Source organism: Vidua chalybeata, chromosome 31 (genome assembly GCF_026979565.1).
Source record: "Vidua chalybeata isolate OUT-0048 chromosome 31, bVidCha1 merged haplotype, whole genome shotgun sequence".
Taxonomy (NCBI): Eukaryota; Metazoa; Chordata; class Aves; order Passeriformes; family Viduidae; genus Vidua; species Vidua chalybeata.
The window spans coordinates 658003-685570 of NC_071560.1; the positions used below are offsets into that span (position 1 = coordinate 658003).

Here is a 27568-nt window from a genome sequence, read left to right on the forward strand (position 1 = left end):
GGGGGTTCCAGGGGGGCTCTGGGGGGATTTGGGGGGCTGAGGGCGATGTCAGAGGGGTTTGGGACGCATTTGGGGACTTTGGGGGGATTTCGGGGAGTTCGGAGGGATCTCAGAGGGCCTTGGGGGGTTTGGGGTGGGTTGGTGCGGTCTGGGAAGGGTGTGGGAGGTTCGGGGGGATTTGGGATATTTTGGGTGGATTTAGGGAAGTTTGGGTGGGTTCAGGGAGGCTTGGGCGGATTTAGGGATATTTTTGGCGGCTTTAGGAATATTTTGGGCGAATTTGGGGATATTTTGGACGGATTTAGGGATATTTTGGGCGGATTTGGGGATGTTCTGGCGCTGTGGGCGGGGCTTGACCTGAGGCCACGCCCCCGCCCCGCTCAAAACAACCCTGTGGCTCCCATGGTCACGCTCACCACATAAACCCCGCCCCGTTCCCATCTCAGCCAATCCCCGCCCGCTCCTACTACATAGACCCCGCCTCCCCCTCAGGCCACGCCCCTCGCGGCCGTTACCCCTTGGCTGGCGAACCCCCGCCCTCCCTGACCCCGCGCCGTGCTCCCATTGGCTCTCCGTGCGGCAGCACCGCGCTCCTATTGGCCGAGCCCCGCGGGGGCGGGACCACTCCTCACAACTCGCCCCGCCATTGGCCGCGGCGCGGGGCCCGATGGGCGCGCGGCGGTTTGAAGGCGCGCGGGACAAGATGGCGGCGGCGCCTCAGGCCGGTCCCGCTGCGCTCCCGGGGCCGCGCTCGGGGCTCTCGCGGCTGCCGGTGGCCCGGGCCCAGCAGAAGCGGGCCCCGTCCGAGGGCCCGCCCGCGGGGCCTCCCCAGCAGGTGCGGAGCCCTCCCCGGGCGGGTTGTCGCCGCCTCGCCGCGGCGCCGGCGCCGCCTGACGCCGTTTGTCCCCTGACAGAAACGATCGCGGACCGCGCTCGGGCCCGGGGCCGCCAAGGCCGCGCCCAAGGCCCCGCTCAGGGCCCCGCTCCGCACCCTGGGCCCCGCGGCGGCGGCGGGGAAGAACGGTACCGGGCATTGGGGCGGTTACAGCGGCTGTGGGGGGATTTCGTGGCGATATGGGGCAGCTGGGGGCAGTTATGGGGATGGGGGGTGGGGTTTAATGGGGAACTGGGGGTTTAATGGGGAACTGGGGGAACTAGGGACAGTTTAAGGGGATTTGGGGGCAGCTAAAGGGGATTATGGGGAATTGGGGGCAGTCAAAGGGGACTTGGGCGGATTTAATGGGGATTTGGAGGCAATTAAAGGGGTTATGGGGGCATTTAAAGGGGATCTAGCGGCGTTTGGGGGACTGAAAGGGGATTTTGGGGGATTTTAAGGGAATCTTGAGGCATTTGGGACAGCTAAAAGGGATTTGGGGGGGTTTAAAGGGGACTGGGGGGATTTAAAGGGGATTTGGGGGCAGTTAAAGGAGATTTGGGGGGGTTAAAGGAGGTTCGGGGATGTTTAAAGGGGACCGGAGGTGTTTAAAGGTGATTTGGAGGTGTTTAAGGGGGATTTGGAGGTGTTTAAGGGGGATTTGAGGGGGTTAAAGGGGAATTGGGGGGGTTAAAGGGGATTTTGGGGGGGGTTAAAGGGGGATTTGGGGGGGTTAAAGGGGAATTGGGGGTGTTTAAAGGGGATTTGGGGGCTCCTGGGGCCTTTGGCGACTTTTGGGGGATTTTAAAGGAGGTTTTGGGGGTCAGTGTGCCCTGGGGGACGTCGAGGGGTTCAAACCTCCCCCAGTGTCCCTGTTCCTTTTCAATGTCCCCCCAGTGTCCCTGTCCCCACAATGTCCCTGTCCCCCCAGATGGCCCCCGGAAGGTGTCATCAGTGCCAGCTGCTTCTCGGGCAGGTGAGACCTGAGACCCTCCCCAGTGTCTGCAGGACCCCTCCCCAGTGTCCCCAAGACCCCCCTTCCCTGTCCCCAGGGTCCCCAAGTCCATCTCTCGTGCCCCAGGGTCCCCTTTGACATCCCAAGTTCCCCTCAGTGTCCCCAAGGACCCCCTTTACCTGTCCCCAGTGTCCCCAAGGCCCTTCCAATGTCCCCAACCCCATTCTGATGTCCCCAGTCCCCTTCCTGATGTCTCCAGACCCTTCCCAGTGTCTCCAAGGCTCCCCTCAGTGTCCCCAAGCCCTTCCCAATGTCCCCAAGTTCCAGGACCCCATGTCCCCAAAGCTCCCCTCAATGTCCCTAAGTCCTTCCCGATGTCCCCAAATCTCTCCCACGTCCCCAAACCCTTCACAATGTCCCCAGTCGCCTTCCTGATGTCCCCAAGCCCCTTCTGATGCCCCCAAGGCTCCCCCCGATGTCCCTAAGCCCCACTCAGTGTCCCCAAGGCCACCCTTTACCTGCCCCCAGTGTCCCCAAGCCCCTCCCAATGTCCCCAAGCCCCTCCCAGTGTCCCCAAGCCCCTCCTAATGTCCCCAAGCCCCTTGTGCTGTCCCCAAAGCTTTCCCAATGTCCCCAAGCCTCTCTTGATGTCCCCAAGGCCCAGCGCCCCACAGCCCCAAGGCTCCCCCCAATGTCCTTAGTCCCTTCCTGACCTCCCCAAAGCTCTCCCCACAATGTCCCCAACCCCCCCATGTCTCCAACCCCTCCCCGTGTCCCCAACCCCCCACAATGTCCCCAAGCTCCCCGATGTCCCCAAGCCCCTCCCTGTATCCCCAACCCCCTCAATGTCCCCACCCCCCCCACAATGTCCCCAACCCCCCCCCCCCCCGCGTCCCCAGGCTCTGCCACCAGCACGGCGGGTGCCAAGGGCGCCTCCAAGCGGCCGCCGTGGGACCTGCGGGGCCAGCTCGGGGACCTGCGGGAGGCGCTGGAGCGGGCCCAGGAGCGCCTGAAGGGCCTGGACAGCGAGAAACGGGAGCTGGAGAGCGGCAACCGCGAGCTGAGGGAGAGCCTGCAGCAGCTGCAGAGAGAGCTGGACGAGAGGGAGAGCCGGGAGAGCAGCCTCTGCTCCAGGGTCGGGTGAGGAATGTGCCAAAGTATGCTAAAATCCTGAAAATCTGCACCAAAATCCATCCACATCCCTCTGCTGAGGGAGCTGGGAGAGAGGGAGAGCAGCCTCTGCTCCAGGGTCGGGTGAGGAATGTGCCAAAATCCTGAAAATCTGCCCCAAATCCATCCAAGCTGCCCCTAAATCCACCAAAACCTGCCCAAAATCCATCCAAACTGCCTCAAAATCCACCAAAACCTGACTAAAATCTCTCCAAACTGCCCCAAATCCCTTAAAATCCTTCTTTGAAGGTAGAGAGAATGTTGAGAAAAAAAACCCCAAAGTCCATTTAAAATCCCACTAAAGACCCCTTGTGATTTTCCCTAAAATCTTCTTAAAAAATTCCCAATTCGCCCCAAATCTACCCCAAATCCTCAAAAGATGCGTTTTCCTAGAGTTCCTCAAGATCCTGTTAAAATTTCTCTAAAAGCTTTCAAAACATCCTGGGATTCTCCCAGATTTCCCCAAATTATCCCACATTCCCCCCAAATTTTCCTTTGAAATTCAAGATCTCCAAAATTCCCTCAGGACCTTTCTGAAAATCCCTGAAATTTCCCTGGATACCCACAAACCCCTCAAGATCCCTAAAACTCCCTCAGAATCCTTCTGAAAATCCCTGAAATTTCCCTAAATAACCCCAAAATTCCTTCAACTATTTTGAAAATCCCTGAAATTTCCCTAAATCCCCTCAAACTCCCTCAAGATCTCCAAAATTTACTCTGAACCCTTCCAAAAATCCCTGAAATTTCCCCAAATCCCTTCAAAACCCCTCAACGTCTCCAAAATTCCCTCTGAACCCTTCCAAAAATCCCTGAATTGCTCCAAAATGCCTAAACATCCCCAAAAGTCCTTCAGAACCCTTCCAAAAATCCCTGAAATTACCCTAAATCCCCTCAAACTTCCTTAAGATCCCCAAAATTCTCTCAGAACCTTTCTGAAAATCCCTGTAATTTCCACAAATCTCTTCAAAATGCCTAAAGATCCCCATCGTTCCCTCAAAACCCTTCCAAAAAATCCCTGAAATTTCCCCAAATCCCCTCAAAACCCTTCACAATCCCCAAAATTCCCTTTGAACCCTTTGGAAAATCCCTGAAATTTCCCTGAATTGCTCCAGACTCCCTCAAGATCCCAAAAATTCCCTCAGAACCCTTCCAAAAATCCCCGAAATTTCCCCAAATCCCCTCAAAACTCCTCAACACCAAAATTCCCTCAGAACCCTTCAAAAAATTCCTGAAATTTCCCTGTTTCTCCCCAAACCCCCTCATGATCCTCAGAAACCTCATGAAAATACCACAAAATCCCCAGACTACCCCAAAACTGTTCAAGAAATTTACCCCAAACTCCTCGAGCTCCCCTGAAATCTGGGATTGCCCAGTTTTATGGGATTGCCCCGTTTCACTGGAGTTGGAAGTGTCACAGTTCCAGGCAGAGCTGGGGCTCAGACTCCCTCAAGATCCCCAAAATTCCTTCTGAACCCTTTTGAAAATCCCTGAAAATTCCCCGAATTGCTCCAAAACGCTTAAAGATCCCTAAAATTCCCTCAGAACCCTTCGGAAAATCCCTGAAATTTCCCCAAATCCCCTCAAACCCCTTCACCGTCTCCGAAACTCCCTCAGAACCCTCCTGAACATTCCGCAAAATCCCCGGATTACCCCAAAACCCCTCAAGAAACTTACCCAAAACACCTCGAACTGCCCTGAAATCCGGGATTGCCCAGTTTTATGGGATTGTCCATTTTCTTGGGAGCAGCTCTCTGGAGCTGGAGGTGACGCAGTTCCGTGAGAAGCTGGAGCAGAGCCGGGGCCGGGTGGAGGCTCTGGAGGCCGAGGAGCGGCGGCTGCAGGCGGAGGAGGAGCAGCGGCGGCAGGAGAGGGACGAGGCCCGGGGCCGGGCACAGGCGCTGTCAGAGCAGCTGGAGAACACTGAGGTGGGGCCCGGAATTCCTGAGGAATCCCTGAAAAAAGGGGAATTTGGAGCCCTCTTGTTGCTCTCTGATCTGGGATCCATTGTGGGGCGGGGTTGGTAAAAAATGGCGGGAAGCTGTGAGGGGGAAATCAGGGGTGCCAAAAATGGCGGGAAAATGAGGGGTTGGCACCAATCCGGGCTTTTTTGGCACCAAAATCGCTCTGAAAGTGCCTTGAAATGTGGGGAAAATGGGAATTTTCACCAATTTAGCTGCTTCTGCCCCCCAAAATCCCCCAAGGGTTCCTGAAAATGTGCAAAAAACCTGTGATTTTGGAGCTGTTTTGTTGCTCTCTGACCTGAAATCCGCCAGGGAAAAGGCAGGAAAATGTGGGGTTTGTGCCAATTCTGGCATTCTTGATGTTGAAATCCCTCAGGGGGAACCTCAAAACTTGGGAAAGATGTGAATTTTCACTAATTCAGCTGCTTTTGCCCCTGAAATCCCTCAGGAGATGCTTCAAAATTCACAAAAAAACGGGAATTTGGATATGTTTTGTTGATCCAGAGGCCCCAGAAAACAGCAGGAAATTGAGGGTTTGCAGCAATTACGGCTTTTTGGTGTCAAAAATTCTTCAGAGAACCCCTCACATTGTGGGAGGAATGAGAATTTTTACCAATTTAGCTGCTTTTGCAGCCAAAATCCCTCAGGGTGCCTCAAAATTCATGAAAAATTGGGATTTTAGAGCTATTCAGTTGCTCTCCAAGATGAAGCCCACCAGGAGTGCAAGAAAAAGGTGGAAAACTGAGGGGTTTGTGCCAATTCCAGAGTTTTTGGTGCCAAAATTCATCAGGGAGTGCCTCAAATTGTGGGGGAAATAGTGACAAATGGGAATTTTCACCAATTCAACTGATTCTGCAGCCAAAATCTCTCAGGACGTTCAAAATGTGGAATAAAAAATGGCAATTTGAATAATTTTTACCGTGTTTCAACTCGAAAATCCGCTAGGGGGAGCCAAAAAAGGCGGGAAAATGAGGGCTTTGCATCAATTCCAGTGAAATCCCTCAGAAAACACCTCAAAATACGGGAATTTGCATCAATTTCGCTCATTTTAACCTCAAATCCCTCGGGGAATGTCAGAAAATCTGCAAAATATGAGGAAAAACGGGATTTTTTTGCCTGTTTCTCTACCGAGCACATCAGAACGCTGAGAAGCGAGAGGGGAAGATGGGGGTGTTTAGGGCTTTTTGGGTTCTTCCCCCAGGCGCGGCTGCAGCAGGCGCAGCAGCAGCTGCAGGAGCAGCTGGAGCAGGTGCTGGCGCTGCGTGAGCTGGAGGCGTCGCAGCGGACGCTGCTGGCCGAGCACGAGGAGCGCATCCACCTGCTGGAGATGGAGCGGCGCCGCCTGCACAACGACATCCAGGAGCTCAGGGTAGGGCTCTGGGGTCCCTGCAGGGCAATGGCTGCACGTTCTGTGGGAGAGCTCCTGAGGGGGGAGGCCTCGAGGGGCGAATCAGGGCTTTGGGGGATTTTTTTCAGGGAATATCCGCGTGTTCTGTGTGAGGGGAGATAACAGTTCCTGAGGGGGGAGACCTCCGGGACCAGGCCCAATGACTAAATCCCAGTTTTTTGGGATTTTCCAGGGAAATAGCCACATGTTCTATGTGAGGAGAGACTCCCCGTTCCTGAGGGGGGAGAACCGGGAACTGGGCCCAATGACTGAATCCCAGTTTTGTGGGGTTTTCCAGGGAAATATCTGCATGTTCTGTGTGAGGAAACACGCCAGGACCAGGCCCAATGACTGAATCCCAGTTTTTTTTTATTTTCCAGGGGAATACCCACATGTTCTGTGTGAGGGGACGCTCCCAGTTCTTGAGGGGGGAGACCTCTGGGACCAGGCCCAATGACTAAACCCCAATTTTTCTGGGTTTTCCAAGTGGATATCCGCGTGTTCTGTGTGAGGGGAGACTATGGGACTGGCCCCGAGAGCTGAATCTTGGGGGTTTTTTTTGGGGTTTTCCAGGGGAACATCCATGTGTTCCATGCCTCAATCCCATTTTTTTTTTGTTTTCCAGGAGAACACCCATGTGTTCTATGCCTCAATCCCAGTTTTCTTGCTTTCCCAGGGGAACACTCACGAGTTCCACCCCTCAATCCCATTTTTTTTTTGCAGGGGACGATCCATGAATTCAATGTCTCAATCCCGTTTTTTTGCTCTCTCAGGGGAACATCCGCGTGTTCTGCCGCGTGCGGCCGCTGCTGCCCGAGGAGCGGGAGCGCCAGCGGGGGCTGCCCCACCTGCACTTCCCCCCCCAGGACGCCCGCAGCCTCGTGCTCACCCGGCCCGACGACGTGAGTGCTCCAAGTCCTCGTGGCCCTCCTCAGAACCGGCCCTTGTCCCACAGAGATCCCAAAAATTCCTTTCTTCCCCCCTTAAAAATGGCCTTTTTCTCCTCAAAAATCCCAGATTTACCAAAAATTCCTCTTTCCCCTTCTCAAAAATGGCCTTTTTCCCCTCAGAAATCCCTGATTTCCCAAAAATTTCTGGTTTTCCCTCTCAAAAAGGGCCTTTTTCACTCAAAATGGCCTTTTCCCCTCAAAACTCCCTTTTTCCCCCAGAATTCATTTTTTTGCCCTCTCAAAAGTTGGCTTGTTCCTTCAAAAATCCCTGATTTCCCCAAAATTCCTCTTCCCCCTACCTCAAAAATGGCCTTTTTCACTCAAAAATGGCATATTCCCCTCCAAAATCCCTTTCCAAAAAAAGTCCTTTTTTCTTCTTAAAATGTCTGGTTTTTTTCCAAAATTGTCTATTTTTTCCCTCAGAAATGGTTTATTCTCCATCAAAAATATCTTTTCCTCTCACAAATTGACCTTTTCTTCCTCTGAATCAAGTTCCTTTTTCTTTCTCACCAAGATGTGCTTTTTACCCGCAAAAATGTCCTTTCCCCCCCCACCAAAAAAAGTAATTTTTCTCAAAAAAAAGTCATTTTTTGACTGAAAAAATATTCTTTTTACCCCTCAAATGTCCTTTTTTCCTCAAAAATCCCTTATTACCCAAAAAGCCTTTATTTCCTCAAAAATGTCCTTTATTTCCCCTCAGAAATGCATTTTTCCCCTCAAAAATCTCCTTTTTCCTATGAAGTATTTTTCCCCTAAAACTATTCTGCTTTTTTCTCCAAAATGTCTTTTTGTCCCTCACACACACCTCAAAAAGCCTCATTTCCCAAAAATGGCCTTTTTCTCCTCACAAGAGTCTATTTCCCCAAAAATGTTCTTTTCCCCTCAAAACTGTTACTTTCACCCACAAAAATATCCTGTTTTCCCTCAAAAATACACTTTTTCCCTCTTAAAAATGTCCTTTTTCCCCTCAAAAATACTCTTTTCCCCTCAAAAATACCCTCTTTTTCTCAGAAATGCTCTTTTTTCCCTCAAAAATATCTTTTTTCCCCCCCAAAAAAATCTCCTTTTCCCCCAAACCCCATTTCCCCCTCAAAACTCCCCCTGTAGAACAACTATTTTCCAAAAATATCTTTATTTCCCCCAAAAAATCCTTTTTCTCTCTCACAAATGTTATTTTCCCACAAATCCCTACATTACCAAAAAGGCCTTTTCCCCCTCAAAAGTGTCTTTTTGGCTTTTTTCCTCTCTAAAATTCAGGTTTTTTTGAGGGAAAAATGGATTTTCCCCCCAAATGGGCTTTTTTTTCCTGCCCAAAATGTTTTTTTTTTTCCTTCAAAAAAGGCCTTTTTGCCCCTCGAAAATCCCTTTTTTTCCCCAAAAAATCTTTTTTTCCCCTAAAAATCTTTTTTTCCCCAAAAATGTCTTTTTTTTCCCCCCAAATCCCCTTTTTCTCAAAAAACCCCAAACTCCTTCCGAAACCAAAATCCCATTTTTTTGCCCTTTCTCACATTTTTTTCACTTAAATTGTTTTTTCCCCCAAACCCCTCCCTCCAAAAATCGATATTTCCCCCAAAACCTGACCCTTTTTCCCCAAAAGAACGAGAATATTTTTTGGGCTGAAAAATCCCTGATTTCCGCCAAAATGGGCTTTTGCCTCATAAAAATTACCTTTTTCCTAAAAAAAAAAAAAAAAGGCTTTTTCTTCCCCAAAACCCCTTTTTCTCCTCCAAAACCCCATTTATTTGCCCCAAAGCCCATTTTTTCCCAAAATCCCATTTTTACCCCCAAACCCCATTTTTTCCCCCAAACCCCCTTTTCTTTGCCCCCAATCCCCTTTCCCCCCTCTGAATTCCCTTTTTTTTTCCAAAATCCCCAATTTTCACCCCAAACCCCATTTTTTTTTTGCCCCCAATCCCCTTTGAATTCCCGTTTTTTTTCCCCAAAATCCCAGTTTTTTCCCCTCAAACCCCTTTTCTTTGCCCCCAAACCCCTTTTCCCCCCCTCCCAAATTCCGTTTTTTCCCAAAATCCCGTTTTTCCGCCCCGCAGTCGCAGCTGGGCCGGGAGCGGCGCCCGGAGCTGCGCTACGACTTCAGCTTCGACCGCGTCTTCCCGCCCGCTGCCTCCCAGCAGGAGATCTTCCAGGAGATCCAGCTGCTGGTCCAGGTGTGCCCCCAGAAACCCCAAATGTGTCCCAAACCCCCCCCCGGATCCCAAAAATCCCCTCCTCAATCCAAAAACTCCCTCTGCATCCCGAAAATCCCATCTGGATCCCGAAAATCTCACCTGGATCCCAAAAGCCCCACCTGGATCCCAAAAATCCCCTCCTCTATCCAAAAACTCCCTCTGGATCCCAAAAACCCCTCCTAGATCCCAAAAATCCCCCCTGGATCCCAAAAGCCCCACCTGGATCCCGAAAATCCCACCTGGATCCCAAAATCCCTGAAATTCCACCCAAATGCGGCTCCGATCCGCCCAAATCCAGCCCCAAATCCCAGCAGGAGATCTTCCAGGAGATCCAGCTGCTTGTCCAGGTGTGTCCCCAAAAACCCCAAATGGGTCCCAAAAACCCCAAATGTGTCCCAAAATCCCTCCTGGATCCCAAAAATCCTCACCTGGATCCCAAAATCCCTGAAATTCCACACAAATCCGGCTCCTGTGCCCATCCCAAACGGCTCAGAATTCCCAAATCTCGTTCCCAGTCAGTGCTGGCTGGGTCAGCGCTCCCCGTGCCCATTCCCAAATCCTATTCCTAGTCAGCCCTGGCTGGGTCAGCGCTCCCTGTGCCCATTCCCAAATCCCGTTCCCAGTCAGCCCTGGCTGGGTCAGCGCTCCCTGTGCCCATTCCCAAATCCCGTTCCCAGTCAGTGCTGGCCGGGTCAGCGCTCCCTGTGCCCATTCCCGAATCCCAAATCCCGTTCCAGTCAGTGCTGGCTGGGTCAGCGCTCCCCGTGCCCATTCCCAAATCCCGTTCCCAGTCAGTGCTGGCCGGGTCAGCGCTCCCTGTGCCCATTCCCGAATCCCAAATCCCGTTCCCAGTCAGTGCTGGCTGGGTCAGCGCTCCCCGTGCCCATTCCCAAATCCCAAATCCCGTTCCCAGTCAGCCCTGGCTGGGTCAGCGCTCCCCGTGCCCATTCCCAAATCCCAAATCCCGTTCCCAGTCAGCCCTGGCTGGGTCAGCGCTCCCTGTGCCCATTCCCAAATCCCAAATCCCGTTCCCAGTTGGCGCTGGCCGGGTCATTGCTCCCTGTGCCCATTCCCAAATCCCAAATCCCATTCCCAGTCGGCGCTGGACGGCTACCCCGTGTGCATCTTCGCCTACGGGCAGACGGGCAGCGGCAAGACGTTCACCATGGAGGGGCCGGCGCCGCCGGGCACGCCCGAGGCGCGCGGGATGATCCCGCGGGCCGTGCGCCACCTCTTCCTGGGCGCCCGTGACCTGGCGGGCAAGGGCTGGCAGGTGAGCGCCGCAGGTGCCGGGAGCGGGCGTTGGGCCGCCGGGCGCGGGCGCGGCACGGCCGCCGTGCCCCCAGTACGGCTTCTCCGCCAGCTTCCTGGAGATCTACAACGAGGGCCTGCGCGACCTGCTGCTGGCCAAGGGCCAGCGCGGCTCCGAGCTGGAGATCCGGCGCCTGGCGCCCGACAGTGACGAGCTGCACGTGCCCAACCTCACCTGGGTGCCCGTGGAGAGCGAGGAGCAGGTGGGCATCTGGGATTTGGGGAAATTAGGGGGTTTCAGGGGGAAATTTGCGGGTCTTATGGGGAAATTTGGGGGTTTTAGGTGAAAATTGGGGGATTTTACATTGAAATTTGGGGGCTTTAGGGGGAAATTTGGAGGTTTTAATGGAAATTTGGAGGTTTTAGGGGAAACTTGGAGGTTTCAGGTGGGAATTTGGGGATTTTATGTGGAAATCTGGAGATTTTAAGGGGAAATTTGGGGGTTTTAGGGGAAAATTTGAGGGTTTTAGGGAGAAATGTGGGGGTTTTAGGGGGAAATTTGGGCACTCTGAAGGGGTTTGGAGCTGCATGTGCCCAACCTCACCTGGGTGCCTGTGGAGAGCGAAGAGCAGGTGGGCATCCGGCATTTCGGGATTTTAGGTGGAAATTTGGTCATTTTAGGTGGAAATTTGGGGATTTTAGGTGGAAATTTGGGGATTTTAGGGGGAAATTTGGGGATTTTAGGGGGAAATGTGTGGATTTCAGAGAAGTTTTATGGGGAAATTTGAGGATTTAGGAGGAAATTTGGGTATTTTAAGTGAAATTTGTGGATTACAGAGATGTTTTATGTGTTATTCCCCATTGTTTTTCCTTGTTATTCCCCCTTGTTTTCCCCTGTTTTTCCCCATTGTTGTTCCCCGTTATTCCCCATTGTTTTTCCCCGTTATTCCCTCTTGTTTTCCCCTGTTATTCCCCGTTGTTTTTCCCTTTTGTTTTTCCCCGTTATTCCCCATTTTTCCCCGTTGTTGTTCCCCATTATTCCCCGTTGTTATTCCCCATTTTTCCCTGTTGTTCCCCCGTTATTCCCCATTGTTTTTCCCCGTTATTCCCCATTGTTGTTCCCCATTATTCCCTGTTGTTTTTCCCTGTTGTTTTTCCCTGTTATTCCCCATTTTTCCCCGTTGTTGTTCCCCATTATTCCCCGTTGTTATTCCCCATTTTTCCCTGTTGTTCCCCCGTTATTCCCCATTGTTTTCCCCTGTTATTCCCCATTGTTGTTCCCCGTTATCCCCTGTTGTTTTTCCCCGTTGTTTTTCCCCGTTATTCCCCATTGTTTTCCCTGTTTTTCCCCGTTATTCCCCATTTTTCCCCATTGTTGTTCCCCGTTATCCCCCATTGCTTTTCCCCATTTTCCCCCGTTTTCCCCCGTTTTTCCCCGTGGCCGTTCCCCTCTGCGCAGGTGCTGGAGCTGCTGCTGCGGGCGGCCTCGCAGCGCTCGGTGGCGCGCACGGGGCTCAACGAGCGCTCATCGCGCTCACACTCGGTGTTCCAGCTGCGCATCCAGGGGCTGCACGCGGCGCGGGACCTGCGCTGCACCTGTGAGAGAGAGCTCCCAAATTCCCAAAGTTCCCACCCGGAATTCCCACACTTCTCACGGCACCCTGCTCTTCCCAGCTTTTCCCCGTTTTTCCATCTCATGCCCAATTTCCCCCATTTTTCCCAGCCTGGGACCTGCCCTGTGCCTGTGAGCTGCTCCCAAAATTCCCGCAATTCCCAAATTTCCCAATTTTCACCCCAGCATTCCTGCATTTCCCACAGCAATCTGCTTTCCCTCAGCTTTTCCCCCATTTTTTACATCTCCCACCCCATTTTGCCCCATTTCCCCCCCATTCTTCCCCATTTTTCCCAGCCTGGGACCTGCCCTGTGCCTGTGAGAGCTCCCAAATTTCCCACAGTTCCCAAATTTCCCACCTGGAATTCCCAAATTTCCCACAGCACCCTTCTTTTCCCCCAGCTTTTCCCCTGTTTTTCCACCCCCCATTTAATTTTCCCCCCATTTCCCCCATTTTTCTCCCCATTTCCCCCGTTTTTCCCGTTACTCCCCCATTTCCCCCCCATTATTTCCCCATTATCTCCCTATTTCCCCCCATTATTTCCTCCATTTTTTCTCATATTTCCCCATTTTCCCCCATTTTCCCTGTTATTTCCCCATTCCCCCATTTTTCCCAATTTCCCCCCATTATTTCCCCATTTTCCCCCATTTTCCCTGTTATTTCCCCATTCCCCCATTTTTCCCAATTTCCCCCCATTATTTCCCCATTTTCCCCCATTTCGCCATTTCCCCCCATTATTTCCCCCATTTTCCCTGTTTTTCCCCCATTTTCCCCCTGTTATTTCCCTATTTTTCCCATTTTCCCCTATTATCTCCCCATTTCCCCCCATTTTCCTAATTTCCCCCCATTTTCCCAATTTCCCCCCATTTTGCCCCATTATTTCCCCTTTTCCTCCTCATTTCCCCCATTTCTCCCCTTTCCCCCCCATTTCCCCCCATTTTACACCATTTTCCCCATTTTACCTCCATTTTCCCCGATTTCCCCCGTTCTCGGCCCGTTTTTCTGATTTCCCCCGTTTTTCCCGATTTCCCCCGTTCTCGCCCCATTTTCCCCCATCATTTCCCATTTTCCCGATTTCCCCCATTCTCGCCCCATTTTCCCCCATTCTTGCCCCAATTTCCCCCATTCTTGCCCCGATTTCCCCCGTTCTCGCCCCGATTTCCCCCGTTTTTCCCGATTTCCCCCGTTCTTGCCCCGTTTTTCCCGATTTCCCCCGTTTTTCCCGATTTCCCCCATTCTTGCCCCGATTTCCCCCGTTCTCGCCCTGATTTCCCCTGTTTTTCCCGATTTCCCCCATTCTTGCCCCGATTTCCCCCGTTTTTCCCGATTTCCCCCGTTCTTGCCCCATTTTTCCTGATTTCCCCCGTTTTTCCTGATTTCCCCATTCTCACCCCGATTTCCCCGTTCTCACCCTGATTTCCCCCGTTTTTCCTGATTTCCCCATTCTCACCCCGATTTCCCCGTTCTCACCCTGATTTCCCCCGTTTTTCCTGATTTCCCCATTCTCACCCCGATTTCCCCGTTCTCACCCTGATTTCCCCCGTTTTTCCTGATTTCCCCATTCTCACCCCGATTTCCCCGTTCTCACCCTGATTTCCCCCGTTTTTCCCGATTTCCCCATTCTCGCCCCGATTTCCCCGCAGCCTCCCTGACGCTGGTGGACCTGGCGGGCTCGGAGCGCCTGGAGAAGTCGGGCTCGGTGGGCAGCCGGCTCCGGGAGACGCAGAGCATCAACTCCAGCCTGAGCGCCCTGGGGCTGGTCATCAGCGCCCTCTGCAACAAGGTTTGGGCTGAAAAAACCCAGATTTGGGTCTGTGCGGTCATTTGTGGGGTCAGTGTGGGGTTTGTGGGGATTTGGAACGGGGAAATGGGAATGGGAAATGGGAACGGGGAATTTCAGAATCATCAACTCCAGCCTGAGTGCCTTGGGTCTGGGCACCAGCGCCCTCTGCAACGAGGTTTGGGGTGAAAAAACCCAAATTTGGGATTTATGGGGTCATTTGTGGGGTCAGTGTGGGGTTTGTGGGGTCATTTATGGGAATTGGGGGATTTCTGGGATTTGGGAACGGGGAAATGCAGAATCCATCAGCTGCAGCCTCTGTGCCCTCTGCAACGAGGTTCGGGGTGAAAAAACCCGATTTTGGGGGTTTATGGGATCTTTTGGGGATTTGGGGGATTGTTTATGGGATTTGTGGGGTTTGGGATGAAAAAAGGGATTTGGGAAGAGAGAAATGGGAATTGGGATGAGAAAAGGGAATTGGGGTGGGGGAAATGGAAAAAAATGGGATCAAAAATGGGATTAAAAATGGGAAAATGAGGACTGGGATGGGAAAAATGGGATAAAAATGGGATCAAAAATTGGAATTGCAGTGGGAAAATGGGATGAAATATGGGAATTGGGGTGGGGAAACAGGATAAAAAATGGGAAAATAGGATCAAAAATGGGAATTGGGGTGGGGAAATGGGATAAAAATGGGAATTGGGGTGGGAAAATGGGACAAAAAATGGGAAAATGGGACAAAAAATGGGAAAATGGGATAAAAAATGGGAAAAGGGATAAAAATGGGAAAATGGAACAGGAGATGGAGATGTGGGGTGGGAATGGGCGAAGTGGGATTGGGGAACCCAAATTTGAGATCTGGGGGCAGATCCAGGGTTTGGGATTCCCCCGGAATTCCCAAAACTCCCAAAATTCCACAGGAGCCGCACATTCCATACAGGAACAGCAAACTGACCTTCCTGCTGCAGAACTGCCTGGGGGGGCACGCCAAAGTGTACGGGAAATCCCAAAATCCCATCCCAAAAATCCCAAAACCCCATAAATCCCATCCCAGAATTTCCAAAATCCCATAAAAACCCAACCCAGAAATCCCAAAATCCCATAAATCCCATAAAAATCCCATAAAAACCCAGCCCAAACCCAGCCCAAAATTCCCAAAATCCCAGCCCAACCCGACCTTCCTGCTGCAGAACTGCCTGGGGGGGGCACACCAAAGTGTGCAGGAAATCCCAAAATCCCATCAAATCCCAGCCCAAAATCCCGCCCCAAAACCAACCCAAATCCATCCCAAACTGACTCCAATCCCAAATTCCCAAAACCCCATAAAATCCCATCCCAAAATCCCATAAAAACCCCATAAAAACTCATCCCAAAAATCCCATAAACCCCATAAAAACCCAGCCCTAAATCTCATAAACACCCCATAAATCCCAAAATCCCATAAAAACCCAGCCCAAACATTCCCAAAATCCCATAAAAACCCAGCCCAAAATCCCACCCCAAACCCACCCATGGGGCTTTTTTTGGTTATTTTGGGTTATTTTGGGTTGTTTTGGGGTTATTTTTAGGGTGTGTTTGGGGTGTTTTTGGGGTTATTTTTGGGGTGTAACCCCACTTTCCCCAGGCTGATGTTCGTCACCATCTCCCCCACTGGAGGAGAATTTCGGGTTATTTTTGGGGTATTTTTGGGTTATTGTTTGGGTGGTTTTGTGTTGTTTTTGGGGTTATTTTTGTGTTGTTTTTGGGGTTATTTTTGGGGTGTTTTTCTGGCTGGTTTGGGTTTGTTTTGGGTGTTTTTGGGGTTATTTTTGGGGTGTAACTCCGCTTCCCCCAGGCTGATGTTCGTGACCATCTCCCCCCTGGAGGAGAATTTCGGGGAGTCGCTGAACTCGCTGCGCTTCGCCAGCAAGGTGGGGCAGGGGCCGGGGCATTTTGGGGGGTCCCGGGTTGGTTTGGGGGGTCCCAGGGCAATTTTTGGGCGGTCCAAGGGGAATTTTGAGGGTCCAGGGGGATTTTGGGGGAGTCCAGGGGAATTTTGGGGGGTCCCAGGAGGGTTTAGGGGTCCTGGGAGGATTTTGGGGGGGATCCTGGGCAGATCTGGGGAGTCCTGGGAGTGCCTTGGGGTGATTTTGGGGTTTTGAAGCATTTTTGGGGTGGTTTTGGGGTGATTTGGATGGTTTTAGGGTGATTTTGGGGTTCCGGGGGTGGGGTTTTTTTGTGATTTTGGGGTTATTTGGGTGGTTTTGGGGTTCCGGGGGTGTTTTTGGGGGGATTTTGGGCATTTCGGGGTTTCCGAGCGCGCCCCTCCCCCCAGGTGAACGAGTGCATGATCGGCACCGCCCAGGCCAATCGGAAGTGACGCCTTCCCCCCTAGTTCCCGCCTTTTTAACGCAACAACCAATAAAGAGTCGCTTTTCCACGGAGCTGATTGGTTGCCGCTGTCACGTGTTTATCCGCAATGGCGGCGCCCAGACGTCAGAATGCCGCGCGCTGATTGGCCGAGCCCGTACGGCGGTTTGCCGGCCGCCATCTTGCCGCGCGTTCGCCTGCCGGGGCGGGGCGCCTCGCGGCCGCCGTATCACCGCCATCTTGTGCTGCACCTTCGCGCCTGCGCGGCTCCGCCTTCCCGGCCGTCTCCGCGATGGCGCGGGAGCGGCGGCCGCTGCCCGGCCCGGCTCGGCATCGGGAGCGGCGCAAAACCCCCGGAAACCCGCACAGGGCCGCGAGGGTTAAAGGGGCGGGGTCTCGGGGCGGACCGCACGTTAAGATGGCGGCGCCCGGCTCGGTGGCGCGGATCCCCGGATGAGGCGGCGCGCTGCGATTGGCCGGCGGGCATGACCACGCCCCTTTCTTTGTACGGTGTCATGGCGGCGCCCGCTCGGCCGGGCCGGCGCGGGGCGGCACTTCCGGTCCTGCGCAGTGCGCGGCCGCGGCCGCTCGGTGGCGGCGGCGCCGGAGGAGCTGCGCGGGCCCGGTGAGCGCGGGGGGGGCGGGGCCTGCCCGGGGGGCGGGGCCGGGGCGGGGCCGGGGCGGGAGTGGGCGGGGCCAAGTCCGTGAGGGGAGGGGGCGCCCGGGGTGGGGGGGTTGGAGCGAATTCGGCGGAATTTGGGCAAATTCGGGGCGTCCCGGGGGGGAGGGGGGGTTGGGGGGCGCGGGAGGGGGAGGGGCGCGGTGGGGGGGCGCAGGGAGGGGCTGAGGGGGGGAGGGGAGTCCGGGGGGGGCTGAGGGGAATTTTTGGGGGAAATTGGGGAAATTTGGGGGGGCCTGAGGAGGCGGGAGGGGGAGGGGAGGAGAAATTTGGGGTTTGGGGGTGCGTGGGGGGGAGGGGAAGGCGGAAGTTGGGGCCGGAGGGGAATTTTGGGGTTCGGGGGGGGGGAGGGGCAGAGTTCGGGGAGGGCTGGGCGAGGTTTGGGGTGGGGGAGGGGAGCTGGGGGCGGTGTTGGGGTCCCTCCCCTGACCCCTCTCCCCTCCCCCCAGGCCCCCCCGCTGACCGCGCCCCTCCCCCCCCCCCCTACTTCGGGGGTCTCGGGGTCCCCCCATGGCCGCCCCCCCCCAGCCAATCATCGTCCTGGACGACGACGAGGAGGAGCGAGGCCCCTGCCCCTCCCCCCCAGGCCCCTCCCCCTCCCCCCGAGGCCCCGCCCCTCCCTCCCCGGCGGGGCCGCCCCCCCCGAACGGGGCCGGGGGGGGGAGGGGCGGCGCCTTCTGGGAGGAGAACGAGCAGCTGTTCCAGCAGGTGAGGGGGAGGGGGGGCCGGGTGTGACCCAGGTGTGCTCTCAGGTGTGTCCAGGTGTGGCCAAAGTGTGCTCAGGTGTGTCCCAGGTCTGGTCTCAGGTGTGCCCAGGTGTGCCTGGGTGTGGTCTCAGGTGTGTTTGGGTGTGCCTGGGTATGTCCAGGTGTGTCTGGGTGTGTCCCAGGTGTGCTCAGGTGTGAGGGGATGTGCCCAGGTGTGTTCAGGTGTGTCCAGGTGTGCCCAGGTGTGGTGCCCAGGTGTGTCCAGGTGTGCCCCAGTGTGTCCTGGTTGTGTCCAGTTTTACCCTAGGTGTGTCCTGGGTGTGCCTCAGATGCATCCAGGTGTGTCCCAGGTGTGTGACAGTGTGCTTCAGGTGTGCCCAGGTGTGTCCCAAGTATGCCCAGTTCTACCCCGGTGTGCCAAGGTGTTCTCAGGTGAAATCCAGGTGTATCCTAGCTGTGCCCAGCTGTGCCCAGGTGTGCCCAGTTCCATCCAGGTGTACCCAGGTGTACCCTGGTATAATTCAGCTGTGCCCAGGTGTATCCCAGGTGTATTCCAGATTTATTCCAGGTGTGCCCAGGTGTGCCCTGCTGTACCCTGGTGTGCCCAGGTGTATCCACTGTGCCTAGGTGTAACTCAGCTGCATTCAGATGTATCCCAGGTGTGCCCAGGTGTGTCTAGGTGTACCCAGGTGTATCTCAGGTGTGCCCAGGTGTATCTAGGTGTATCCAGGTGTGCCCAGGTGTGACCCGGGTCTCCGTTTCCCCGCAGTTCCTGTCGCTGTGCGCGCCGCTGACGCAGGAGCACCCCGAGGTGCTGCCGTTCCTGAGCTCGCGGCACCTGCGGGCCCACCCCGACTTCCGGGGCTCGGCCGAGTTCCGGAACATTCTGGGCCGGCTGCTGCGGCGCGTGCGGGGCCGGCGCCGCAAGGTCTACGTCTACATCAACGAGCTCTGCACCGTGCTCAAGGCGCGCGCGCTGCGCCGCCGCCTCCCGCTGCGCGCCCCGCCCGCCGCGCTCCAGTGCCCGCCCGCTTCCCACCGGCATTCCCACGGAGCGCTCCAGTGTCCTGACGGAGCGCCCCAGTGTCCCGTTGGATCCTCCCAGTATCCCGACGAAGCGTCCCAGCATCCCCCCAGCTCATCCCAGCACCCTCCCAGTTCATCCCAACATCTTCCCAGTTCATCCCAGCATCCCCCCGGTTCATCCCAGTGCCCTCCCAGTGCCTCCCAGTGCCCGCCCGGTTCATCCCAGCCTCCCCCCGGGGCCTCCAGTTCGTCCCAGTATCCCGACAGAGCTGAGCCATCCCCGTGTGCCACCAGTTCATCCCAGTATCCCGCCAGGGATCCATCCCAGTATCCTGGCACTCCATCCCATTATCCCGGTGCTTTGTCCAGCGATGCCAGCGCTCCATCTCAGTATCCCAATGGTTCATCCCAGTGCTCCAGCACCTCGTCCCAGTATCCTGGTGGTTCATCCGGCGATCCCAGTGCCTCATCCCAGTATCCCAGTGGCGCTTCCCACTGTCCCAGCACCTCATCCCAGTGTCCCGGCGCTCCATCCCAGTATCCCGGCAGTTCGTCCGGCAATCCCAGTTCTCCATCCCAGCATCCCAGTGCTCCATCCCAGCATCCCAGCGCTCCACCCGGCAACGCTGGCGCCCCGCCACAGCCCAGCAGCGCCTCCGAGGGCTCCCCGCGGCGCACGGGCGGCTCGCGGCGGCAGATCCGGCACCTGGAGCACCTGCTGCGCGTCTACGCCAGCGAGATCCGGCGGCTGCAGGAGCGCGAGCTGGACCTGGCCGAGCTGGACAGCGCCGACTCGCCGTACCTGCAGGAGAACCGCCTCAAGAGGAGGATGATGCGCATCTTCCGCCGCCTCTGCCAGCTCAAGGACTGCAGCAGCCTGACGGGGCGCGTGCTGGAGCAGCGCATCCGCTTCCGCGGCACGCGCTACCCCGAGGTGAACCGCAGCATCGAGCGCTTCATCAACCGGCCCGACGCCTTCCCCGACTACTCGGACATCCTGCGCGAGATCCGCGGCGCCAGCGCGCGCCACGGGCTGGGGCTGGGCCGGCGGCAGATGGAGAACATGGCCCAGGAGGCCTTCCGCGAGGTGGGCAACCGGCTGCAGGAGCGGCGCCACCTCGACCTGGTCTACAACTTCGGCAGCCACCTCACCGACCAGTACCGGCCAGGTGACGGGGGGGAAAACGGCGGGGAACGGGGAAAAAAAATGGGAAAAAATGGGTACAACCTGGGCAGTCACCTCAGCGAGCAGTACCGGCCAGGTGACGGGGAAAAAAGGGAGAAACGGGGAAGAAAATGGGGAAAAATGGGAAAAGATGGGGTACAACTGGGCAGCCACCTCAGCAACCAGCACTGGCCAGGTGAGGGATGGGAAATGGGGGGAAAATGGGAAAAAAATAGGAAAAAATGGGATACAACTTGGGTAGCCACCTCAGCGACCAGTACCGGCCAGGTAACGGGGGGAAAACGGGAAATTGGGAAAAATGGGGGGAAAATGGGGGAAAAAATGGGAAATGGGGAATGGGAAATGGGGTACAGCTTTGGCAGCCGCCTCAGCGAGCAGTACTGGCCAGGTGAGGGATGGGAAATGGGGGAAAATGGGGGAGAAATGGGGGAAAAATGGAAGAGGAAATAGGGAAAATGGGTGAAAATGGGGAAAAATGAGAAATGGGGGAAAATGGGAGGGGAAATGGGGGAAAATAGGAACTGAGAGGGGAATGGGATGGGGCAAGGTGATAAAGGAGGGGAAGTGGGGGAAATGGGAAAAAATGGGCGGGAAACGGGAAAAAATGGGTGGGAAATGGGAAAAATGGGCGGGGAATGGTGGGAAATGGAATAAGGAACAGAAAATGGGGTGGAAAATGGGAAGAGGGTGAGAAACTGGGGACAGAAATGGGAATTTTGAGGTTTGGAATTTGGAATTTTGGGGTTGGGAATTTGGGGATTTGGGATTTTGGGGTTTGGAATTTTTTATTTGGGATTTTGGGGTTGGGAATTTTGGGGTTTGGGAATTTGGGGATTTCGGGATTTAGATTTCGAGATTTCAGGGTTTGGGATTTTGGAATTTTGGGGATTTGGGAGTTTGGGATTGGGAATTTTGGGATTTGGAATTCTGGGGCTTGGGATTTAAAGATTTTGGGATTTGTGAGTTTTGGGATTTTGTGAAATTTAGGATTTGAGGATTTTGGGATTTGGGATTTTGGGAAATTTGGGATTCTGGGATTTGGGATTGGGAATTTTTAGGGATTTGGGGATTTGGGGATTTTTGGGATTTGGGATTTTGGGAAATTTGGGATTTTTGGAAATTTGGGATTCTGGGATTGGGAATTTTTGGGATTTTGGGAAATTTGAGATTTGGAGATTTTGGGAAATTTGGGATTTTGGGATTTGGGATTCTGGGATTTGAGATTGGGAATTTTTGGGATTTTGGGATTTTGAGATTTGAGGATTTTGGGGGTTTGAGGATTTTGGGATTTGGGATTTTGGACATTTGGGATTTTGGGGTCCCCCAGGCATGGACCCGGCGCTGTCAGACCCCGAGCTGGCGCAGCGGCTGCGGCGGAACCGGCGCCTGGCCCTGGCCCGGCTGGACGACGTCATCGCCCGCTTCGCCCAGCGCCAGGAGCGGCACCGCGAGAGCGGCACGGCCCGGAAACGCGGGAGCGCGGTACGGGAAACGGGAACGCGGAAAACGGGAACACGGGAGGGGGTACAGGAACAGGGAACGGGAATGGGAAATGGGAGTGGAAACGGTGGGAGCGGAAACATGGGAGCAGGGTATGGGAACGGAAATGGGAAATGGGAACAGAAACGCGGGAGCGGGGTACGGGAACAGGAAATGGGAATGGAAATGGGAGCGGGGTACGGGAACGGAAACGGTGGGAGCGGAAACGTGGGAGCAGGGTACGGGAATGGGAAATGGGAAACGGGAATGGAAATGAGAAATGGGAACAGAAACGTGGGAGTGGGGTACAGAAACAGGGAAATGGGAAAGGAAACGCGGGAGCAGGGTATGGAAACGGGGAAACGGGAAATGGGAAATCGGAACAGAAATGGAAATGGGGGAGCACGGTATGGGAAATGAGGAATAGGGAACAGAAAAGGGGGAGCAGGGTACAGGGGGAATGGGGAAAGGGGAACAGGAAACAGGAACCAGGAATGGGAACAAGGGAGCAGGGTACGGAAACGGAGAATGGGAAACGGGAATGGAAACGAGAGACCACAGTACAGGAAACAGGGAAACGGGGAATGGGAACCAGGAAAGGGAATGGAAATGCAGGAGCAGGGTACAGGAAACAGGGAAACGGGAATGGGAAACGGGAACAGGAACAGGAATGGAAACGAGGGAGCACGGTATAGGAAACAGGGAAACAGGAATGGGAAACAGGAAACGGGAACAGAAATGAGGGAATGGGGTGCAGGAATGGGAAACGGGAACAGGAACAGGAAACACGGGAATAGGGTATGGGGGGAATGGGAAAATGGGAACAGGAACGGGAAACGGGAACGGAAATGAGAGAGCAGGGTACGGGAATGGGAAATGGGAAATGGGAACAGGAAACGGCCCCGGAAACACGGGAGCACAGTACGGGAAACAGGGAAACAGGAACTGGAAATGGGAAACGGCCCCAGAAATGCAGGAACAGGGTATGGGGGGAATGGGAACAAAAAGGGAAACGGGAATAGGAAACGGCCCCAGAAATGAGGGAACAGGGTACAGAAAACAGAGCACGGGAACAGGAAATGGGAATGGGAACAGGAAATGGGAACAGAAATGGCAAATAGCCCTGGAAACAGGGAATGGGAAACAGGAATGGGAAACGGGAACAAGGTGGGGAAATGGGAACAGGAATGGGGAACCAAGGTGGGGAATGGGAAATCGGAATGGGAAATGGGAACCAGAAACGGGAACCAAGGTGGGGAACAGGAATGGAAAATGGGAACAGAAACGGGAAATGGGAACCAAGGTGGGGAAATGGGAAATGGGGATGGGAATCAAGGTGGGAAAAGGGAAATGGGAACGGGAATGGGAAATGGGAGCAGCAATGGGAAATGGGAACCAAGGTGGGGAAACAGGAACAGAAACGGGGAATGGGAACTAAGGTGGGGAAATGGGAAATGAGAATGGGAAATGGGAACAGAAACAGGAACCAAGGTGGGGGAACAGGAAATGGGAATCAAGGTGGGGAATGGGAAATGGGAACAGGAACCAAGGTGGGGAACAGGAAATGGGAACAGGAGATGGGCCTGGGAAATGGGAACAGGAGCCAAGGTGGGGAACAGGAAATGGGAATGGGAAATGGGAACAGGAGCCAAGGTGGGGAATGGGAAATGGGAACGGGAAATGGGAACGGGAACAAGAACCAAGGTGGGGAACGGGAAATGGGAATGGGAACCAAGGTGGGGAACAGGAAATGGGAACGGGACCCAGGAACAAAGGTGGGAGGGGGATGGGAAATAGGGCGGAGGAGGAGGAGGAAGGAAAGAAGGAAGGCATTGAGGAAGAGGAGGAGGAGAATGAGGAAGAAGAAAAGGAGGAGGGAAGGCAGGAAATGGAGGCGGAAAGACAGGGAAGGGAAAAGGAGGAGGAGGAAAATGAGGAAGGACAAGCAAAGAAGGAGGAAGAAAAGGAAAGGCAGGGAAGGGAAGAGGAGGAGGAAGGGGAGGAGGAAGGGCGCAGAAAAGAGGAAGAGGAGGAAAAGGAAGTGGGAAAGGAAGAGGAGGAAAAAGGGCAGGAAAAGAGGAGGAGGAAGGTCAGGAAAAGAGGAGGAGGAAGGGCAGGAAAAGAGAAGGAGGAAGGGCAGGAAAAGGAGGGGGAAGAGGAAGGGTGGGAAAAGGCAGAGAGAGAGGAGGAAGAGGAGGAGGAAGAGCAGAGAAAGGAAAAAGACAAGGAAGAGGAAGGAAAAGAAAGAGCAAGGAAAGCAGGAGGAAGAGGAAGAGGAAGGCTGGGAAAAGGAGAAGTGAAGGAAGAAGAGAGGAAAAGGAGAAGTGGGAAGAGGAAGAGGAAGGCTGGGAAAAGGAGGAAGAATTGGGGGAGGAACAGCAGGAAAAGGAGAAGGAAGTGAAGGAGGAAGAGGAGGAGGAGGAAGTCTGGGAAAAGGGGGACCCCCCCTAAAAATTCTTTATCCACAGAGGAAGAAAGAGGAAGAGGAGGAGGAAGAGGAGGAGGAAGAAGAAGATGAGGAGGAGGAGGAGGAAGATGAAGAGGACGAGGAAGAAGAGGAGGAAGAGGAGGAGGAGGAAGAAGAAGGAGAATCCTCTGAGGCTGAAGGGCGGGTGAAGGTCAAGGAGGAAGAGGAGACAGAGGAGGAGGAAGAGGAGGAGGAAGGAAGAGAAGCCACGGCAGCACAGGGTGAGGCTGGGGGGATTTTGGGGGAATTCTGGGGGATTTTGGGAAATTGAGGGATTTCAGGGGAAATTTGGGGGGGATTTTGGGGTAATTTTGGGAATTCTGGGGGGATTTGGGGAGGTCTGGGGGTCACATTCAAGGGGATTTGGGGAGATTTTGGGGTGCTGGGTGGAAGGGACTGGGGGGTTCTGCAGGAGAATTTTAGGAATCTCTGGGGGGGCTTTGAGGGGAAGATATTTGGGGCGAAATTTGGGGATTTTGGAGGGAATTTGGGGGGGGTTGGGGGCTCTTGGGGATGAAACTTTGGGGATGGGGGGGGGGAAATTTTTGGGGTCCTTGGGAGGGAATTCTGAGGTCCTGGGGGGGATTTTGGGGGGTCCCGGGGGGGAATTTGGGGATCCTTGCCCCTCTCTCCTCTCTAACCCCCACCCCCCTTCCCTCCCCCCCCTCCAGGTGCGGCCGATCCGGGGGTTCCGACGCTGCCCCTCCCCCCCCCCGCGGCCGAGGGAGGGGGGGGGTGTCCCGGGAGGGGTCGCGAGCCCCTCCCCTCCCCCAAACCCGAACTTTTCGTGCTGGAAATCGAAACTTTCCCCCTGGAGCCGAGCGAGACCCCTCCCCCCTCCCCCTCCCCCTCCCCTCGCCCCGCCCTGGGCGGCTCCGAGGCCACGCCCAAAACCACGCCCCCCTCCCCCCCTTCCCCTCCCCCCTTCCCGCTGGATTTGGGGGCGCGGGGGGGCCACAAGCGCCCCTCCCCCCCCTCCCCGTGCCCCTCCCCCCCCAGGGCCGCGCTGGGGGGAGGGGCGGGCGCTGCCATCAGCTCCACCTCCCTCAATGGGGGAGGGGCCGCGACCCCCCCGGGACCCCCCCCCAGGAAATGGAGCCGGATGGAGCAGCCCGGGGGGGGCAGGTGAGGGGGGAGGGGAATGGGGGGGTCGGGGGGAATTTAGGGGGGTCCCGGGGGGGGGTTGGGGGGGATATGGGGGGTGCCAAGGGGATTTGGGGGGTCTGAGGGGAAAGGAGGGGTTATAGGGAAGTTTTGGGGAATTTTGGGGGTGTTTGGGGAAATTTGGAGCGGCTTGAGGGGGCTCTGGGGGGGATTGAGAGGGGTCTTGGTGGGATTTTGGGGTTCCCAGGGGGGATTTGGGGCCCTGGGGTGGATTTTTGGGGATCCTGGATTTTGGTGGATTTTTACGGTCCCAGGTGCATTTTGGAGTCCCTGGTTGATTTTGAGGTTCCTGTCTGTTTTTGGGGTTCCCTCGTTGATTTTTGTGCTCCCTGTCTGTTTTTGGGGGTCCCTGTCTGTTTTTGAGATAACAGGTGGTTTTTGGGGTTCCCTGGGGTGGATTTTTGGGGTCCCTGTCTATTTTTGGGGTCCCTGTTTTTGGGGTTCCTTGTTGATATTGAGGTTCCTGTCTGTTTTTGGGGTTCCCTCATTGATTTTTGGGCTCCCTGTCTGTTTTTGGGGTTCCCGGTTGATTTTGGGGTCCCTGTCTGTTTTTGGGGTTCCCTGGGGTGGATTTTTGGGGTCCCTGTCTGTTTTTGGGGTCCCTGTCTGTTTCGGGGGGCTCTAATCCTGCTCCCCTCCCCCCCAGCCTGGCGGTGCCCGGGGGGGGCTCGCAGGGGGAGGGGCCAGATTTGGGGGGTGCCCCCCCCTCGCCCCTGCCCGACTCCACCCGCGCCGACTCCCCCGGGGGGGACCTGGTGAGCTCCTCGCAGGGGAGCCCCCCCCGGGCAGCGCCCCGCGCCTGCAAGGTCAGGGGGGGATGGGGGATTTGGGGGGGATTTGGGGGGTCCTGGGGGGGTTTGGGGGAGGTTGAGGGGTCCTGGAGGGGATTTGGGGGGGTTTGGGAGAGATTTGGGGGGGTCCTGGGGGGGACTGGGAGAGATTTGGGGAAAATTTGGGGAGTCCTGGGGGTCCTTGAGGGGGATTTGGGGGTGTTTGGGTAGTCCTGGGGGGGATTGTGGGGATATGGGGGGGATTAAAGGGATTTGGGGGGTCCTGGGGAGTTTTTGAGGGTCTGAGACTGGTTCGAGGAGGATTTGGGGAGCTCTGAGGGGGCTTGAGAGGGATTTGGGGGTCTCTGGGGGGGATTTGTGGGAATACTGGGGGGGTATGAGGCATTTTGAGGAGGATCTGAGGGGTTTGGGGGGGTCCTGGGGAGGATTTGGGAGGTCCTGAGGGGGTTTGGGGGTCCCCAGGGTGAATCTGGGAGATCTTTGGGGGCTCCGTGGGGGTCTGAGGTGCCCAAAATCCCCCGGGGTGACCCCAGACCCCCCCAAATCCCATCCCCCAGGCCAGCGTGGGAACGCAGTGCGACCCCGAGGAGATCATCGTGCTCTCGGACTCGGATTAGACCCGCCCACCGGCGCTGGCCACGCCCCCGCCCGCCAGACCCCGCCCCTTGCGCGCGCAGACCCCGCCCCTTTGCCCCCTCCCCCTCAATAAACCCCGCCTTTTGTTTAACGCGTCCGGCTCCGCCCATTTGGGGGCGTGGTCCGCGGTCACTGCGCCGGTCGTCTCACGAGATGACGTCATTAAGGGGGCGTGGTCCTTGCGGATAAACGGACGCGGCGCCTTTAAGGGGGCGTGGCCGGGGCGGGGGGCGTGGCCGGCGGGTCCAAGATGGCGGCGGCGGCGCCGTGAGGGCCGAGCGCGGGTAACGCGGGCAGGGGGCGGGGCCTGCGCGGGGGGCGGGGCCTGCGCTGGAGGGGGCGGGGGGGAATTGGGGGGAATTTGGGGAGAATTTGGGGGGTCCGGGGGGGGCTTGAGGGGGATTTGGGGGGTCTGGGAGGGATTTGGGGGGGATCTGGGGGGTCTGGGAGGGATTTCGGGAAGATGTGGGGGTCCTTGGGGGGACTAGGGGGGATCTGGGGAGGATTCAGGGGTCCGGGGTGGGAATTAACGGGATTTGGGGGGTCCTTGGGGGGACTGGGGGGATCTGGGGGGGTTCTGGGGGAATTGGAGGCATTTTGAGGAGGATCTGAGGGGTTGGGCGGGTCCTGGGGGGATTTCGGGGAGGTTGAGGGGGATTTGGGGGGGGGATTTGGGGAAATGTTGGGGGGTCTGGGGTGGAACTCGAGGCTCTGGGGGGATTTGGGGAGGGTTTGGGGAGTCCTTAGAGGATTTTGGGGGGTTGTGATGGGATTTGGGGGGTCCTGCAGGGGATTTGGGGAGGATTTGGGAGGTCCTGGGGGGGTTTTGAAGGTCTGAGATGCATTTGGGGGGTCCCTGCGGGGTCCTGCAGGGGATTTGGGGAGGATTCGGGGGGTCCTGGGGGGGATTCGGAGGACCTGGGAGGAATTTGGGGAACATTTGGGGGGTCCTGGGGG

At 55.7% G+C, this 27568-nt stretch overlaps 2 protein-coding genes across 2 annotated transcripts; both read left to right on the forward strand.

Annotated features, from left to right (window-relative positions):
• Nucleotides 1-285: 285 nt before the first annotated feature.
• Nucleotides 286-16550, forward strand: KIFC1 (kinesin family member C1). Its single transcript, XM_053967771.1, has 15 exons — nucleotides 286-835; nucleotides 915-1023; nucleotides 1806-1850; nucleotides 2729-2969; nucleotides 4747-4924; nucleotides 6162-6329; nucleotides 7121-7249; nucleotides 9346-9462; nucleotides 10580-10756; nucleotides 10830-10997; nucleotides 12194-12332; nucleotides 13991-14130; nucleotides 15048-15121; nucleotides 15962-16037; nucleotides 16442-16550. The coding sequence occupies exons 1-15, from the start codon at nucleotides 668-670 to the stop codon at nucleotides 16484-16486; spliced, it is 1974 nt and encodes a 657-aa protein (XP_053823746.1). The 5' UTR covers nucleotides 286-667; the 3' UTR covers nucleotides 16487-16550.
• Nucleotides 16551-16585: 35 nt separating this feature from the next.
• On the forward strand, nucleotides 16586-26702 carry DAXX (death domain associated protein). The gene is made up of 9 exons (XM_053967729.1): nucleotides 16586-16601; nucleotides 16935-17101; nucleotides 17684-17863; nucleotides 18632-20057; nucleotides 21402-21556; nucleotides 24022-24241; nucleotides 24692-25145; nucleotides 25831-25990; nucleotides 26533-26702. Exons 1-9 carry the CDS (start codon nucleotides 16586-16588, stop codon nucleotides 26590-26592), a joined length of 2838 nt encoding a protein of 945 aa, XP_053823704.1. The 3' UTR covers nucleotides 26593-26702.
• Nucleotides 26703-27568: the final 866 nt, after the last annotated feature.